This window comes from Cervus elaphus, chromosome 22 (genome assembly GCF_910594005.1).
Source record: "Cervus elaphus chromosome 22, mCerEla1.1, whole genome shotgun sequence".
NCBI classification, from domain to species: domain Eukaryota; kingdom Metazoa; phylum Chordata; class Mammalia; order Artiodactyla; family Cervidae; genus Cervus; species Cervus elaphus.
In genome coordinates this window covers 45,484,995-45,504,609 of record NC_057836.1, presented here as the reverse complement: position 1 = coordinate 45,504,609, position 19,615 = coordinate 45,484,995, and the positions used below count along the sequence as shown (strand labels likewise).

General features: G+C 38.2%; 1 protein-coding gene across 24 annotated transcripts in view; it reads right to left on the bottom strand.

Moving 5' to 3' along the window:
* RBFOX2 (RNA binding fox-1 homolog 2) overlaps positions 1–19,615 on the bottom strand; it is a 287,477-nt gene that overhangs the window by 114,601 nt on the left and 153,261 nt on the right. Inside the window, exon 1 of one of the 24 annotated variants that reach the window (XM_043880695.1) lies at positions 2,540–3,030. The exons of the other annotated variants lie outside the window; for them this stretch is intronic. Coding sequence (XP_043736630.1) covers positions 2,540–2,584 — 45 coding nt within the window. The 5' untranslated portion in view covers positions 2,585–3,030. Of the gene's footprint in view, positions 1–2,539; positions 3,031–19,615 lie in introns of those variants that run through there. 24 annotated transcript variants of the gene reach the window in all.

Genomic DNA, 19,615 nt, shown 5'->3' with positions numbered 1-19,615 from the left:
AGCCCCTGGACCGCCAGGGAATTCCCTCAAATAGATTTTTTATAGGTAGGGAGACTATACTTATTATCCTTTAAGTCATGTCTAGCAACCCCCTACCTACTTACTCTGCCTGTATTTTAAACTGATTTGGCCCAGATTTGGTTCTGCAAAAATTATAACTAATAAAATAACTAATTTAAATTGCACACTCTTAAGATAGGCATGATTTTATGAACAATAGGAGCAATAAAAGGTCAAGTACCTAAAATACTTCATTGCCCTATGTTGAGAATTCACTTTGTTTCATTATCTTCACATTAGCAATTCTAGAAATTTAATCTAAAAAAAAATGTGCAAAACTTTTGATTTTTAAAAAATACTGTTCAATCACCTCCTCAATAATGTCCAATTGCATAAAGCATTGGCACAAAACCATAAGCAGCAGGCAACAAAGAGCTCTGATTTAATTAAGTACAAGAATATAACAGAAGCTAAAAAGAAAATTTTATAACTATAGTGGAGATAAGAGTTTGGAGAGTAACCAACCATCATAAATGCACCAACATTTATAAATGTACTAGAAGAACCTGTTACCCTAACAGAATTAAGAAATAAGACTGTAAGACAGTTTGGGATCCTTCAACATAAAGTTCATTTTTCAATCACATTAATTTCCCTAATGTGGTGGAGAGTGTACTCTTAAATTTTAGTATCCCATTACCTGCATTTCTAAGCTATCTTAATTTCAGATAGAATGACCTAATAAATGGAGCAAAGTCGGGAAAGTGCAGTTTTAAATCCTGAGCACCACATTTATCAGTACTAAATCTTAATGACTGAAAAGATTTGGGGTGGCAAGTTCATTTTATCATAAATGAATAAAATTTTAGCACAAAGACTAACAAATATGTCATAATTTCTAAACAACAACCCTTTAATCCACTCTACCACTTTTATTTTTGGGGGGAATGGCCAATTTTATACATTGAAAAATTTATTTACAAATTACAATTATTTTTCTCATAAATCTTCAACACTTCAATCTTCTTTGGAAACATTTTTGCCTTTTCAGTTTTTTTTTACATTACTTATAGTTATTACAAGTCCCTTACTTTACTAGCTGGGTCTCAGAAATGTACTGTTCACAGATGTTTGTCTTCAAAAGCACATCAATATTTACTTGTAAGAAATTTTGCTTTTAATCTAGTCTCATGACACTTTTTACACTGACCCATCAATTGTGTTATGCCAGGAGAGAAATAGCTCACACATAAATGAGATACATAAATACTTTAAAACTCATTATGAAAAATACTTGCTCAATCTGAATAACTCAAAATCATAGAAGATTATATAGTTAATACAAAACATATGGTATAAACCAGTGCACTAGAATATAGTTAAAGAAACATAACCATATCCCCTCCCACATGACGTCCATACTGGTGGCTCACAACTTGAAAGAGAGCTGTGAGTTTACACTGGAGCGCTTATCCAATAGGTCCAATTAAATATAGCTTGGTTTAGCCTTTAGGCCCAACCTATCTAATAAGATATACTGGGGTTTGTCACTTCCCTTAACCCTAAGGATTTCTGTCAAAACCACAACTTAGGAGCTAATTACCAGAGAAACGGCTGTCTGAAAGAAAAAATTAAGTGCCATGAAAACAAACCAAACCAAACTGAGAAACCAAATAGTACTGATAACTCAGAATTAATTGTATCGACTATTTTTGTTTTTCTAGTCTAGATTTTCAGCACAATCACTATTTCAAAGAATCATGACATATGAAAAATAACCTAGTTCAATCTCTTTATTTTATATACAAGTAAAGTGAAGTCAAGAAAAATGAAGTTATTTGAACATGAATATGGAGGTTTAATACTATAGCTTGAATCAGAATCCATAATCATAACATTTCAACTTCATTCACTATACTGCTACTAACTTAACTTAAAGGCAAATAGTTATTCAAGAGTATGGCTGATAAAGGCCTAAATTTTTATGATTCTGGATTTCAACAAGTCAATAACTAAAATGGCAATAATATCACAGAATAATCTAAATGCTCAGTGTGGAGAGAGCACCCTCTACTGTATATTACCTCTGACAACTACGGCAACAGTTGGAAGCTGTCATCTGTGCCTCTCGTCTACTCAAAATGAGCCTGAAGTTACTATAATATACACTGTGGCTTAGTTATGTTACAACTATAATGCCAAGCCCAGTATTTAAAACATACATACATACACATGGGTTGGGTAACCCTCCTCTGGGTAACCCCCCCAACTCCCCGCCACACACATACACACACATACACACACAAATCTCTGAAGCTTCAGAACTTCTAAGACTGAAAGCAACCACCCCCCTGCCCAGCCATCAATACTATAAATATCAAAATTCCTGTTACAGCAAATTAGCAAATAGCTTTGGGAAATCTATGCTCTGAATGGTACCAGGTCAGAAGACAGGACGCTTATAAGCATTTCTTCCCACCATAAAATTCTCACATCAATCAAGCACTATCTAGAAAACAAGTTATAACCCTCAACTTACCTGGACAACAGGATATTGATAATCCATACAATATACACCATACATAGCAAAGAGGAAAAAGATCTTCAGATAAAGACAGTACAGAAAGTATTTAAGCTTCTGCCTTGTTTGATGTGGGTGTCCTGTCCAAATGAACCTGGAAACACCAAAAAATCCTTGGCTGACTTCCAGCCTACGCAGATAAGTATGTTGACTCAGATGACGAGGAAAGAGCTTGGTTCAGCCCAGGCTTCCACCCCAATAAGACTCAACACTACACAAAAGAAATGTTCAAGGAAAAGCAGACAGTTCCAATGGAATTACTAGCTATAGACTGAAAACTACACTAGAGGTTTGCTGTTACTGTTGGTTTTAAACTGACAACTTCTCCAGAAACTCAAGAGGTAGAGAATGACAGCCAAGGAAGGGATCGTAGGCTCCTTAAAGTGGCACAAAAAACGGTAGGAAGCACAAAGTATCCAGGATCCAAAGTGATATATATATTCCAGGCTTTAAGTACGTCAGAGGGAACACTCCCAATCCAGGAGGTGGCAAAGCAAATGGGACTCGTATTATTTCCCTACTTCTTCTTGGGCGGGGACTGCGCACACGCGCATGCACGTACACACACACACACACACACACACACACACACACACACCCTTCTCACTGTCTCCGGCACAGACAGGTGTTAGGATTAACAGTATAAAATCCTTCTGCTGTGGAAAGAAATGGGAAAGAAATGAAGTCACACTGCTATACGCAGTGAAAGGAGCTCTTTCATGACATTGTATGTTTTTGTATCATTTAACATCTCCTCTGCTGGGCTCCAGCAGAAGCTCGGACAGCTGGCAGGATCAGCAGAAGAAAAGAGGAAGGTGGCCCCGACTCTGAGGCAACATGAGTCCACTGGAGACCTTCAGATATGCCAGAGACTCTCTCAGCTGTTCCAGTCAAACATGGAAGGATTAAGTGCGGCTGCCTGCAGAAAGGTGGGGGTGGAAAGGTCTTTTCAGAAAAGCCAGTTGCTTTTCCCCTTTTAGGAAGCTGCTATACCCACCCTACCATTATATACAAACACACATGTGCACACATATTTCTATAACAGATATTAGAAGCAGTAACAAACACAGACAGGTGTCAGGTCAGTCTGACAATGTAGGGCAGGTTAAAGAGTTGGCTTTCAGAACCTAAATGGCCCTTGTAAAACCAGGGAACTGCTAAGCAGTTCTTAGAAAATTGAACATAGAGTGAGCAGAAAGTAAAGATAAATGCTCAGTAAGAGAGACACATTTAGAACTATCATTGCTAAGAAATCCCCTAGTTGGGGCAAACATTCAAAAGTTCAAAATGACAAATAATTCTAAATTAGTTTCGGGGGCTCTGATCTCCCTAATCTTGGAGAGAGAGAGTAATATTGTAACATGTTTTAGTAAGATTAACCCATGAGGATTATCTGCAACTGTGAGGCATTTGTAAGAGTCTAAGTCTTACCAAGTCCACCCCACCCCCAGTGCAGTTTTTCTCCTTTTATGGTCACTGTAATTTACTTTAGTATTGTTCAGGAGAAATTGCTTTTTAAGAGTCAAAATGGCCTTAGTACGTTTAAGACAGATCTCTTAGTTAAGCATTTACATTAATTCGGTTCTTGGAGATCAGATGGACCACTACAACGTACTAGATTATCTTTGCATTACTGGTACTGATTCTATGTGTATTACACATAAGGGACAATAATAAACCAATCCAGTGCAATTAAAAAATTTACTGATCTATTATACACAAGGTATTGTGCTAAGCAATGGAGAAATGAACAGGCACAGTTTTGTTGTTGAGGAATTTGCAGCTTGTGGGAGAATAGACGAATACACAGGTAAAACCAAAAGGCAAAACAATGCTACAGTTCCAAAATTAAACATCGTGAGCAATTTCTCACTCAGGGAATCATATTTTTTAAATGCTGCTCTTAATGAATACTTCCACAGTGTCACTTTCTTACCACTAAAACTATGAGACCCTGCTTCATCAATTCTTAACATAGATTGTCTGAGCCTGGCCTGTAACATACATTCTACTTGTCCCAAGAATCCCGTGGACTGCAAGGGGATCAAACCAGTCAATCCTACAGGAAATCAACCTTGAATATTCATTGGAAAGACTGACACTATAGTTGAAGCTCCAATACTTTAGCCACCTGAGGCAGAGCTGACTCACTGGAAAAGACCCTGATGCTGGGAAAGATTGAAGGCGGGAGGAGAAGCGGACAACAGAGGATGAGATGGTTGGGTGGCATCATTGACTCAACGGATATGAGTTTGAACAAACTCTGGTAGACAGTGAAGGACAGGGAAGCCTGGTGTGCTGCAGTTCACAGGGTTGCAAAGAGTCGGACACAACTTAGCAACTGAACAACAACAAAGAAATAACAAAAGGGATGTTTCTGTAATAAAACCTTATACTAAATTTTCCCTGGGGTCTTCCCTGGTGATTCAGTAGCTAAGACTCCATCCTCCAATGCAGGGGGCCTGGGTTTGATCCCTGATCAGGGAACTAGATTCCACATGTCACAACGAATTCACGTGCTGCACCTAAAGACAGATGATCCCAAGTACTGCAACTGAAGAAGGAAGATTTCATGTGCCGCAGCTAAGACTTGGTGCAGCCAAATAAATAAATGTATAAAATATTGCTTAAATAAATAAAAATAAATACTACAAATAAAAACTAAAATTTCCCTTCTAATCAAATCAAATAATCCTCCAATCCTCCTTCTTCCTGTCCATTCTGCCATCCCACCTCCCTCCACTTCAGTTCATATCCAGCAGTACAGTGGTACTGGCCACACAAACACTTGTAAACTAGCATCTTAATCACTATTACACCTTCTTGATATGACTGATATCAAGATTCCCTTGATATAAAGACTGGAAAATGATGACACTCATAAACCATAAGAGGGCATTGTTAACCATGAACTATAACTGACAAACTTAACTTTCATGAGTTAATAACTCAGTTCAATATCTGATGAAGTAATCACAGAATATGGATTTTTCCCAAACTGTACTATATCTAAGATGACAGACTGTAACTGAAACTCTGGAACAACTAACCTAATTTCAACCTGAAAGTGTCCCCAAATATGTTATTGAGGGCCTCATCAATCTCTGTAGCTTTAAGTTCTTATGGATATATCTATACAGACCTGGTGAAAAGATATGACTGATACATTTTTAAGTGAGAAAAATTATACTGTTGAATAGTGGTTAAAGCAAAATCCTGTAGTTCCATATTTGTAAATGCATATATATATATCTGTGTGTTTGTAAATAAATTATATATGCAATTTACAAGCTTTATGTGTCTCACATATAAGTTATATGTTATATATTTATATACACATATAATTTATTGGTTAACACACACACCAATATATGCCATACATAGTTCATATTTACATACACACATATTATAGGCATAGGACAAAACCAAAACCTCTAAGGGGTGAGATAGTGGTTTTCATTTATTACCTTAAAATAAAATTCGAATTTGTTTAAATACATTTAAATGAGCATTTAATGTTTCTATAATTCATCTTTTTTTAAGTTTAAGGGAATCAGAGCAGATTTTATTTTGAGTACAAGTACTTTAAAAACTGGGCTTCCCTGGTAGCTCAGCTGAAAAAAATCTACCTGCCAATGCAGGAGATACAGGTTCAATTCCTGGGTTGGGAAGATGCCCTGAATAAAGGAATGGCAACCCACTCCAGTATTTCTGCCTGAAAAATCCTATGGACAGAAGAGCCTAGCAGGCTACAGTCCATGGGACCGCAAAGAGTTGGACACGACTTAACAACTAAACAACAACAACTTTAAAAATTAGTAATATTCTCTGTCTCTATGTTATCCCATTTGCTTTACCTAGCATGATGACATAAATATAAACTCTCATTTAATACTGGAGGATTTAGATGATAAACAACCAGTACCCAGGTATAGTTTAAATAATGAGCCCTTTGGAAAAATGTCAAAATATTTCAATATGTGAATTGTAACTCCTTGTACTTCTGCTTGTCCTTTTACTTATCTCTTTCTACAGATTTTTTGAAATCATAATTTAAGGCCAATAATTTAGACAAACAAAAATTCTAAAAAATCCTTACAGAAAGAAAGGTGAATCTTTCACCAGAAAGAAAGCATACTACAAAAGATCAAATTACAAATGTTCGGGTTAAGAGTCAAGCTTCTCTCTTTTCCTGACATACAGTCTTTCTGTAGACTAATGGAGCCTTAGTTACTAATAGAGATTCATCGCATGGGTCAGAAGCTGAACATCGTTTCAATATTTTTCTGCCATTTCCAAAGATTTAAAAAATAGAAACAAAAAATATGAACATTTTCAGTTTAAGTTAGTACTAAGTGTGTCCCTCCCTCAGAGGAAGCAGTCTGGGTATTTCCTTTAGATTTAAATACTATAATATTTATTAAAAATAAAATTCGAAAAATAAAAAGACTATTCTCCACAATAAGCTCAGTCATTTGCTGACAATCCCAAATTACACCAATAGAAAATATGCAATGCAACATCATGAACGCTTTTTAGTGCTAAAGTTTTTGTGTACTGATCAATTAGAAACATGAATATAGAAAATGGTCTCCATATAATTCTATATATTTCATGAGCAGAGACATGTAGTCTATAAGTTTCAACACTTGGTACACCTAGAATGTGTCTGTTAAATAGAATGTAACGATATAGAGAGAAAAAGACCTAGTGAGGGAGTGCGCTATCTAGAAATGATCTCGAGATTTAGGAAATTTAAATTTAGCTAAAGATAAAGGAGACAATCTGCAGTCCGATGCCAGAGACAGTAGCTGGTAACTGTAGTGTAAACTGTACTATCTACAACCCTAGGGATCTCAAGACTTACTCAATACTGGATAATCAGAAAATATCTGAGATTCTTCGTATTTCTACTCTCTCATTCTTGTTTTCTTCTCTCCTCTTCTTTCCCTTCTGCCTATGTCATAAACCTATGGCATAGGTGTTGGAGGATGTGTTCAGTGTTCAAAGATAACTAGCTAGGCCTCTGGGTAGAATGCTTTGGCAAAGACTGTAAACACCTCTGCCCTAAGGTATAACTGATTTTAGTAGCAAGCTAAGAAGGTTCCAAAGATTGCTGTGTAGTGGAATAACACATAAGTTCAAAAAAGAGATAGAGCTTGAGATAGATGAGGGTGGAGGGGATGGGACAAAGAAAGATACATATGTAGGCAAAATAATATAGTTACATATATTTAAGACTTACATAGGGATCAGTGTGGCCAGTCTATTGGACTATGGGTAAACAGTGGCAAGCAAGAGGAGTAGGTCAGGGTCACTGTGGAGGGCCTAGGCCATCAAGCTATGTATTTCAGACCTTTAAACAAAGGCCCGTCTAGTCAAGGCTATGGTTTTTCCAGTGGTCATGTATGGATGTCAGAGTTGGACTATAAGGAAAGCTGAGCGCTGAAGAATTGATGCTTTTGAACTGTGGTGTTGGAGAAGACTCTTGAGATTGGCATGGTATAGTCTATGGGGTCACAAAGAGTCAGACACAACTGAGCAACAACAACAAAACACATAGGGTCTAAGAGAGCAGGTAATTAAATATAACACTAAGGTTCTCAGTCTAGCTGGCCAAATAGGGATAACATTGCTAAAACAGGGAAGTCAGAAGCATGAACTGGTTTGGAGTTGTGAAAGGACATCCAATAGAAAATGTCTAACTGGAGAATCACCACTGACAGAGGAGTCTGGTGGGCAGAGGAGTCCATGGGGTCGCAGAGAGTCTGACACGACTTAGTGACTAAGCGCAGCACAGCACAAGTACTCAGAATTGTAGGTGGCAGCCCCAGAGAGAGGTCAGGGTTAGAAATGAAGATCCAAGAGAAGTATGGAAGAAACAGTTAAGGCCATAAAGATTTAGTCCACAACATGTCCTGAACATCAAACATAAGCTTCAAAAAGGGAGCGCGGAGAAGGGGAGGGAAGGAGGGACAGAGGAAAAGAAGAGGAAAAAGACAACAGCTGATACAAGGCAAAGGTCTGAAAATAGAATCTTAAGGAATACACACTTCTAGACGGCAGAAAGAGCAACGAAGGATTAAAAGATTAAGCAGGATACTGTGCTATTCACAAAAGCCAGGACACAGAGGACATGTGCTAACTTTTCTTCTATCCTGTGTCTCTTACAGTAGGGAAAGCATTTAATAAACTGATACCAGATATGAGTATTTAACAATGTCAAGCAGATATAGAAAGGTTAAAGAGAATGTAGAAAAGGTGATTGAATTTAGCAAATAGGAGACCAAGAGAAGTTTTGAGAGAGCTATTTCAGTAATATCAGTAAAAAGATGGCAGCAAAATTGATAAATACAGGATCAGAATGAAAAACAGACATGATGCCTACTTTAACAAAATTTTCTACCTCGGGCTGCTTCTTTGTCTTCCAAGTGGCAAGTAAATACCAAAATTATTATCGATACATTCAACTCTCCACTGTTGTCTCCATCAAGGCAGACTTTTATGTTGTTTTGTTTCTTTGGTTATATTGTTTCCTTACTCATTTCAAAATATTCACATCTGAAAGTGACTCCTTCAAGGCCTACCTTAAATGCTATCTATCCCACAAAGCACCTCCTGATTATTTCCAGCTAGAAATCATTTTTATTTTGTCTGAACATCAAGATGCTTTATCTGTAGCCGACTTAACAGCACTTAGCACTTTCTATAAATTTTAAGGCATACTTTATTAACTGGATGATTTCTTTAAGAATGGGACCTGTCTATTCATCTTGGTATTTCTCCCAAAGGATGAAGCCAGTAACTTTTACACAGATACAGCCATCAGTATATGAAAAGGGAGGGTGTGCATTTTATTACTTGAGAATACAAACCAGAGGTAAATGAATTAAACACCAGGCACAGACCATCTCTTATCTGTTCAGTCAACTTTCATTCATTCAAGCAAGAAGTCCCCAGTAGTGAAGTCCTAGGAATTCAGAAAGCTCTCAAAGAGCTGACAGTAGGGGAGAGAAAGTAGAAAATAGTAAGTACCAAAGTACCATGTGATTAATGCCATACCTATCAGAACATGGCTCGGGAGAAAGATTAAGAGGCAACTGCTGCTGCAGTCACCACTACCACCATCTAATTTCCCAGGGTGGAGTCACCCAGGAATAGCTCACAAGCAGTTAATGCTGGAAAAGAACTGTGGAAAGCTAGTAAGAGTCTTCCAGATGGACTGGAGTCGATGGGGAGCTTGGAGGCAGTATTTGACAGCATTCCAAATGCACACACCAGCATAGCATAAGCAAAGTCATACTTAAGGTGCTTACAGAAAGGCAGGCAGGTAAATATATGCAGACAGTCAAATGTCTATTCAGAAATATTCATATGAGTTCCACTGGTTCTCAGGTCCTGTAAGAATCATTGAATCTTCTATACCAATGGAAATGCTTTGCATTATATCTGCCAGAGAAGAGCAAATCAAAATGAAGTACAGAAACACTCCTTTGTGGGACACGTGGCAGAGAAGGAAGGATGGGTAATGACAGGGTGTGCCACGCTATGGCTGAAATACACTCTTCTATTGATATTTGGAGTGACAGACATGGCATACAGTCTGTGAGGCCAGGAATTAGTATCACTTTTAGAAGTGTCTTTCAACTGCTCTTTCATTCTAAATCAGTATTATTAAGAGGTAAAATGTATCTATAAATCATGGGACAATAGACATTCACTTTACATCCATAAAGACAAATAGTATACAAAAAATAAGGGTAAAAAGATACTACCTTTAAGACAGAAAATAATTGTAAATATTCTCATACTGTTAAGGAAATAAATCTACAAATGATTCTACATAATTATCTTATACCATAAGAGACTTTTACTCTCCACAGAAACTTTCGTCTCAACTACCTGATAATATCTCTGTGGTAGATTACAAAAATGGTCACAACATTTCACAGCCCCCCGCTTAAGAGACAGAATTTTCCCTCCAGCCCTGGAGTTTGGTCTCGGCTTTGTGACTCGCACTGGCCATTGGGACATCAGCAAATGAGACACAAGCAGAGAGCTGACAGGGGCTTGTCCCAGGGGCTGGCCCTCTCCTCCTGTCTAGAACCCTGAGCTGACCACAGGAAGAACTGTGAAGAACCAGAAACCAAGTAGAAGAGGGCTGACCTGTTCCAGCCGAGCTCCCAACCAACTAGCTCCCCAACTGCCGGACATGAAAGTGAGGTCATCCTAGACCACCTGCACCCAGCCACCCCAGGTGAGAAGAGTCACCCAAATTCCTGACCCACAGAATTGTGAGCAAATAAATGATTAATGTGGTTTTAAGCTATTAAGTTTGGGGGAGGTCTGTTATGCCACAAAACCTAACAGACACAATCTTACTGCAGAACATTAAAAGGGATATCTCAATATTGGCACTAATACGACATCATCTTAATTACTGTCACTTGAAATCAGGCTGTGTTAGTCCTCCAACTTTGTTTTTCTTTTTCAAAGTTGCTTTGGCTCTTCTAGGTCCTTGGCATTTCCACATGAATTTTAGAATCAGCTTACTAATTGTTGTAAGAATCTGGCTTGGATTCTGATTGGCATTACACTGAATCTACAGGTCAGTTTGCGGAGAATTATTATCTTATGAATATCAGGTCTTCTAGGCCATGAACACAGTATATTTCTCTACTTCATTCTACTATTCAAAAATAGGTTTTAAAATATCATGATTATCTTTTCTTTTTTTTTTCTAGCATGTGCTAAAAGCAAATGCTATATCTGAGGTACAGCACATCTTATTACCACTTTCCTGAAGTCTGCTAAATCCCATAATACTCACATTCCTATAAGACAGTGTGGTATTGGTGTCAAGATAGAAAAATAGATCAATGGAACAGAAGAACCAAAAATAGACCCACAGGTGCAAAGGCAACTCAGTGGAGAAAGAATAGTCTTTTCAGCAAATGGTATCAGAACAACTGGATATCCACATGAGATAAAAATGAACCTAGATCCATACTTTATGCCATATACAAAATTTAACTCAAAACAAACCACAGACCTGAAGTGTAAAACACGAAACTATAGCGCTTCAAGCAGAAAACTTCTGTGACCTTTGATTCGGCAAAGATTTCTAAGATGTGATGCCAAAAGGACAATTCACAAAAGAGCAAGTTAATAAACTGCATTTCATTAAAAACTTCTGCTTTTCAAAAGACACTGTGAGGACAACAAAAAGACAAGTCATAACCGAGAGAAAAGATTTGCAAAGCATGTATGATAAAGGACATCCAGAATACATAAGAACTCACCAAGCTCAACCGTAAGAAAACATGCAACCCATTTTTTTTTAATGGGAAAAGATTTGGATACCTGACCAAAGACAAGACAGGGATGCTAAATACAGTCTTGAAAAGGTGCTCAATATCATTACCTATTAGGAAATTAAAACCACAACAATACTACTACCTTCCGATTACACTAAAATTAAAAAAAGACTGACAATACCAAGTGTTGACAAGGCTACAGAGGAACAGAAAGTCTCAAACACTGCGAAGGAATGTCAAAGGTACAACCAACATGGAAATAGTTTGAAAATCTCTCAAAAAGCTAATTATACCCCTATCACATGATCCATGCATTCCACTTCTAAGTATTTACCCAAGAAATACGAAAACATACATCCATATAAAGATTTGGAAATGAATACTTCAAATGGTTTTATGTGTCATAGTGTAAAACTGAAAATGAATGCAAATGTCCATGAACAGATAAATGATGAATAAACTGTGGTATATCCACATGGACAATTACTTGGCAATAAAAATAAACAAACCATTGGTATATAAAATAACATGGATGAATTTCAAAATAACTACACTGGGTGAAAGATGCCAGGCAAAAAAAGTATTTACTGTATTATCCCATTTTTATAAAATACTAGAAAATGAAAACTAAGCCACAATGTCAGAGAGCAGATCAGAGGTTGCTTGGAAATTGCTTGGAATGGGTGGGGATAAGAAGGATTACCAAGGGGCACAAGGAATCCTTTGGAGGTGATTAATATATTTATTGTCTTGGTTGTGGTTTCATAGGCATATACATATGTGATTTCATAGGCATATACATATGCCAAAACTTAAAATAAGCTTTACACATTTGCAGTTTATTGCATTATTAATTATACTTCAATAGAGCTGTTTAAAAATTGAAATAAATGAACTGCAGCCTTATCTACTGCAATGAATTTGCAGAGGGCTAGTTATTTTCTTTTGGGGGAAGACATGTAGACCGGTAAGGGGCTGAAGGGGAAGTATGCCCTAAAATATTATAGAAAAAGTCTTTCAAAAGGAAGATTATGGGTACGGTGGTAAATCAGGTGTAAGGTACAGGCAGAAGAGAAAGGGCGGGTGTTCTGAGAATCACCTTGACTTAGTCCAGGCTGGCCCCCGCCACACGCCCCTTAGCACTCATAATACGTCCTTTCCAACTTCTCATACACATGATTTCTGCCTCTCCCACTCCAGGAGGGCAGGCACTACAGAATCTGTCTTATTCCTTAAAATATCCTTCATGCCCAGGAGAGCATCTACTGGGTTACATAAGCAACACACTGTGTAGTCAGGAGTCCAGGGTTCTGAAGCCAAACCCCTGGGATTCAAATTGTAGTTCCATCACTTCTAGCTGTGTAACTGGCTCAGAAGGTAAAGAATTCACCTTCAATGTGGGAGACCTGGGTTCGACCCCTGGGTCAGGAAGATCCCCTGGAAAAGGGAATGGCAACCCACTCCAGTATTCTTGCCTAGAGAATCCCATGGACAGAGAAGCCTGGGGGGGCTACTGTCCATGATGCTGCAAGAGTTGGACACGACTGATGACTAACACTTACACTTCTAGCTGCATAACTCTGGAAAAATTATTTAACACCTCTGCCTCAGGTCCTTCATGTGGAAAATGAAAATAATAAAAATTCCTACTTCAGAGGGTGGATGCAATTATTACATCAGGTAATGTATGAATGCACTTAGCGTATAGCAAATAGTTACTGTTATTGTGGTTGTCGTTGTCATTGTTTCCAATAATTTAAGAAAGGCATTTAAAAGAAATTCAGAATTACCTGATTTATGAAGCCAGATGGATATCTGAGGAAAAGCGGTCTCAACAGGAAGCAGAAAGTATGTAAAAGCCAGATGATTGTGTCAGAAAGAGGAACAGGTGCTCCTTGGCACAGGCAGTGAAGGGCAGTACATTTCTTTTGAATGAATTTCTCAAAGTGAGAAGACCATGCTTGACCAAGAAGGCAATATTAGTAAGTAAAGCAGCAGAGACAGTACACGGGATTTTTATCTCAAAGCAAATCTCCCCAAGTGGAAGGCAGGTAACACATTCTCTGACCAGTAGTACCAAAACAATGAGAAACTGTACTCTTGTGCTCAAAACAAAAAGCTAATCAAAAGGCAAGGCCATGAGGTCTCGAACATGTAACTGGCTCTCTTCTCAGATTGTGTTCGTCATGCCTACGCCTTCTAGATGAATTGTCAGGCATCACTTGACGCTTGTCCCCACTGGGGATGGGAGCAGGGCTCTGAGAGCAGTGATGCAGCAGTGTGGGAATCCCTGGGTTGGCATAAGCCCCTTGCTTGATTCAGACCTATAATCTCTTCTGACTTTGATTTAATACAGCAATTACTGGTAATGTGTTTTGAAGGAGATAAATGCCCAGTGTAGCCGCCCGTCGCTTACTCTGCTTATGATGCAAGAACATTCTTTAATTAAAATTCTCTTTATGATAAAAGAGCTGCTTCACTGAATGTTTCTGTACAGCCCTGATACGGAGCTTCCCCCAAAGCGGATTAGAAATCCAGCTGCCCCTGCTCACTTCCGGCAAAGCATCTAGATACACAATCACTCCATCACCTAAAGTGAGTTCCTTAACTCCCCAATTTTCCCATTTTTATAATTAGATCCTGGTAAAGAACCCACTTGCCATTAAAGATCTAAATTTAAGACCAGAAACTATAAAACTCATAGAGGAAACAAAAGGCAAAACATAGGCAAAATCATAGCAAGATCCTCTAAGACCCACCTCCCAGAGTAATGGAAATAAAAGCAAAAATAAACAAATGGGACCTAATGAAACTTAAAAGCTTGTGTACAACGAAGGAAACTATAAGCAAGGTGAAAAGACAGCCTTCAGAATGGGAGAAAATAATAACAAATGAAGCAACTGACAAAGAATTGATCTTAAAAATATACAAGCAGCTCATGCAGCTCAATTCCAGAAAAATAAATGACCCAATCAAAAAACAGACCAAAGAACTAAACAGACATTTCTCCAAAGAAGACATACAGATGGCCAACAAACACATGAAAAGATGCTCAACATCCCTCATTATCAGAGAAATGCAAATCAAAACCACAATGAGGTACCATCTCACACCAGTCAGAATGGCTGCTATCAAAAAGTCTACGAACAAATGCTGGAGAGGGTGTGGAGAAAAGGGAACCCTCTTACACTGTTGGTGGGAATGCAAACTAGTACAGCCACTATGGAGAACAGTGTGGAGATTCCTTAAAAAACTGGAAATAGAACTGCCATATGACCCAGCAATCCCACTTCTGGGCATACACACCGCAGAAACCAGATCTGAAAGAGACACGTGCACCCCAATGTTCACCGCAGCAGTGTTTGCAATAGCCAGGACATGGAAGCAACCTAGATGCCCATTGGCAGATGAATGGATAAGGAAGCTGTGATACACATACACAATGGAATATTACTCAGCTATTTAAAAAAAAAACAACACATTTGAGTCAGTTCTAATGAGGTGGATGAAACTGAAGCCTATTATACAGAGTGAAGTAAGTCAGGAAGAAAAACACCAATACAGTATATTAATGCATATATATGGAGTTTAGAAAGATGGTAACGCGACCCTATATACAAGACAGCAAAAGAGACACAGATATAAAGAACACACTTTTGGACTCTGTGGGAGAAGGCAAGGGTGGGATGATTTGAGAGAATAGCATTGAAACATGTATATTACCACACGTAAAATAGATCACCAGTCCAAGTTCGATGCGTGAAAGAGGGCACTCAAAGCCGGTGCACTGGGACAACCCAGAGGGATGGGATGGGGAGGGAGGTGGCAGAGGGGTTCAGGATGGGGGACACATGTACATTCATGGCTGATTCATGTCGATGTATGGCAAAATCACCACAATATTGTAAAGTAATTAGCCTCCAATTGAAATAAATTAATTAATTAAAAAAAATCTGCTTGCCAATGCAGGAGACGCAGGTTTGATCCCTGGGTCGGGAAGATCCCCTGGAGAGGAACATGGCAGCCCACTCCAATTTTGCAGTAATTCTCCAGTACTCTTGCCTGGGAAATCCCACACACAGGGGAGCCTGGCGGGCTACAGTCCATGGGGTCGCAGACAGTGGACACGACTGAGCGACTGAGCAACACTACTATTCACAGTCACAATGTCAGCATTACACTATTTCCAGTAAGACTGAGTTCTCGTTTTTGCAAAGAAGATCCTCTAATTTTCTTCTTAATAAGTATGCAAAGTAAACATTCACAGACATACATGTATAAAAAGACTCTGGACCCATTTCATTGAAAAATATAATACAGCTGAATATACCAACAGTTCTAAAGTCCAGTTTTAATTTGTAAAGCAATGGTTTGTTACACCTTTTATATATAGGAATCCTTGTATAATTGTCATAAGTGAAATAAGCAGAGAAAGATTAATAGTCTATCACAGTTGTCTTTGCCCACAACATAAAACCATCACGTTCTAGGAGTTTAAGGAATGGACGTCAGGTATTCCAACTGTTAGTTAGCCAACAACAGCAACAACTACCCAACAGCTAGAAGGAGAACAGTATCTACATGGGGCCTCCAGAAGGATCATCTGGTATATGTTTACTAGCTCCTGAATCAACCAGTATAACTTTTGATCCAGTTAAGACTTTCCACTCCTAAAAGTAGAGGTTAAAAAAGAAAAAAAAAAAAAAAGAATTTACAGTTAGCTAGGATCTGTTATTTTGATTGCCTTGGAGAGGATGGTCATTGACAATTATCCTTTTCCTTTAAAAAAAGGAGAGAAAGAAACAGAGAACACAGGTCTAAATCAGTTCTCTTCTGCAAAGTGGAAGCAAAGAGATCGAAGACCAAACACGCACTTTCTTTTCCCCTGACACAATGTACAATTTCAAGGTGAAGGTCAAAACTTGAGAACTATTTTCTGTTCTATTATGGGGGAGCGGTGTCTCAATTACAATCAATCCAACAAATATATTCTGACTAAGAGCCTCTAAACTCAAATAATATCTTCTTTCAGAAAAGTGCCATATGCCTCCCTCAGGAAATACAAGAAGACAACTAGAGTCTCCTCTCAGGAGGCTATGCCAAGACCCACTTTCATCTTATGCGTACGACATAGACTGATGTCATCCTTGCAATAATACTAATGCTACTTCAGAGAAGAATGTGTGTCTCTCTAGCTCTGTATGAGAAAACTGATCTTTTTTTTTGAGAGAAAAGGGGCTGGTGGAGAGAGATACCTTGGAGAAACAACTATATGAATATATACACTATATTTACCCAAGCCCTTGGGAAAATGGCCTGGCATAATTAACAAGATTAAAGAGGGATTGAGGATAAATAAGATGAAAGTTAGTCTGATCCTTACAGGATTAAACTCAAAATCCTAATTCGAATCCAAGGATTTTTAAGATCAACACCATATAACAGGATTAAACCAATAGCTGCTTTTGTTTCTGTACTGGAAACAATCACAGTTGGCAAATCCAGGCCTAGAGCAGCACCTCAGCAGTCAGACAGCCAGGAGTTCAGGTCTAAAAATAGCGGCCTCTGCTCTAAATGGGCTTGCTGAGTGTCTGTCTCCACAGGCCCACAAGCCCTTCTGTGTAAAATAAGGTCCAAAGAGCTTGGAAAACTGTTTCCTTCTTTCTACTCCCTCTCCCTACCTATCTTTTTTTTGTGTGTGGTGGTGGAAGAGAGATCCATTAGGTGATGAAATGGGACCCAAACACTGTAATAAGAGTGAATATTAAAAATCATTTAGCTGTAAATATATGAATGAGTGTGATGACTAGCTATCACCCCAACTAGGGGTGTGACCCTAACAGAGAGTACATGTACTGCTTTTCCTTTCTAAAATATAAGATTCCAAATTATAATAGATAGCTGACTCCAAAGGTCTCAGATAAGGACTGTGGGAACTGGAATAACTTTCTAAATGTGTAGTTCTTTACCTTTAAAGAGGTGGCCGTGACATGAACAATGGCACATCCAGGGAAATAAACCGCTGACACACTACGCAACAAGAGGTCAGACCGTGGCTGTCAGACTGCAGCCGGCGGCCTCAGGCAGACACACGCTGGGGGTGAATCAGAAGACACACAGACCTCGCGGGACCAAACATGCCACAGGCTGGTGATTACATTTTACTAATGGTCGGAAAAACAGTATATTTTTGAGGAAATTTTCTCAAAAGTCTAGTTTAGGGGTAAGTTTTTAAAACTTGCCATAAATCAAAAGAAACAAAAAAAATTTGGGGGTGGGGGTGAGGGTGGGGGTGGGAGGTGGATCGTATACCAGAAGAGATACCATGAAGGCCCCATTCAATAGCATTATTAGATAATTATCTATTTTCAGAAAATCTCTGGAGTCCTATGATTTGTAGAATTTTAATTCATAAGAAAAGAAAAAATGTAACACAGAAAGACAGTTTGGAAGATAATACATGGACCATTTATTTCTCTTGAAACATTTATATTGATATATATGTTCTCTTTGACAGAAATACTATCAATTAACATAAAACAAAAGGAGTGACATCTGCTTCCCAGGAGTACATACACTTATCCCTATTCCTTCCATTAGATACAGTTTAAGACCCTACACATTTTATATATTAAACAAACATAAGACACCTCTTAGAGGTGGAGAGAAGATAGCAAACTGGACCTGGACCTCAGAAGATGGTGGTGAGTTCCATGGGTTTCCCATATGCCTTCTAGACCCCAAACTTGTAGCTAAACAACCTGGAAATGCCAATGGTTCAGACAAAAGAGCCCCAAATGACTGTAAGCAAAGAACACAGAAAGGGCCACCCTAGCAAGACGGAAAATCTTAAGACTGCTCTAGTCCAGCCATACCCCCATCTCACTCCCACACACAGCAGAAAAGGCCAAGTGGAGAGCTGAGACTTCCACCCTCACTAGGCTATAACCAGGCTTCCCAACACCTCTGCCCAAGTAATATTCTAGGGCCGAGAAAACAAAAAGAGCCTTCAAAACTCAACAGTGAAGAAACAATCCAATGAGAAGCAGGTGAAAATCACTGATACCACAAAATGATTACGCCTAATATTTATAATTATTATATCATATGTTCCTTCCTATGGAGTTACCAAAACATTATGGGCTTTACAAGGTATTCTTTGTGCTCACTAGACACATAGTTGCCCTTATCAAAGGACAAAAGCAGTATGCAGACATTGTCTCTTTAGAGTCATGTTTCTTAAACATACTAACTAAAGGTTTTGCTTTGGAAAGCACTATCGGAATTTAAGTACAGGGAACTATACCCAGTATTTTATAATAACTTATAAGGGCAAAGAATTTGAAAAAGAAAAAATATATATTTCTTTTACAGAATACATATATTAATATATATGTTAGTTTCAGGTATACATATATATATATAGTATATATAACATTGCAAATCAACTATATTTCAATTTTAAAAAATTTTTAAGAAGAACTTAAGAGATGTTTAACTTAAGAGATATTTCCTTGGTTAACATGTTTGATAAGCTTTTTTCCATTACACTCCTTGAAAATTATTTTATGCCGAAAAGAAATAAGGATTCACATGTTCCATTTGATCATCAGTTTCAAGTCAAAATCTTTTGTTTACTATCTCCAGAGTAAGTTCCCTTCAGTAACCTTAGCCAAAACAAAACACAAATATAAGAAAACACACTTTTAGATATGAT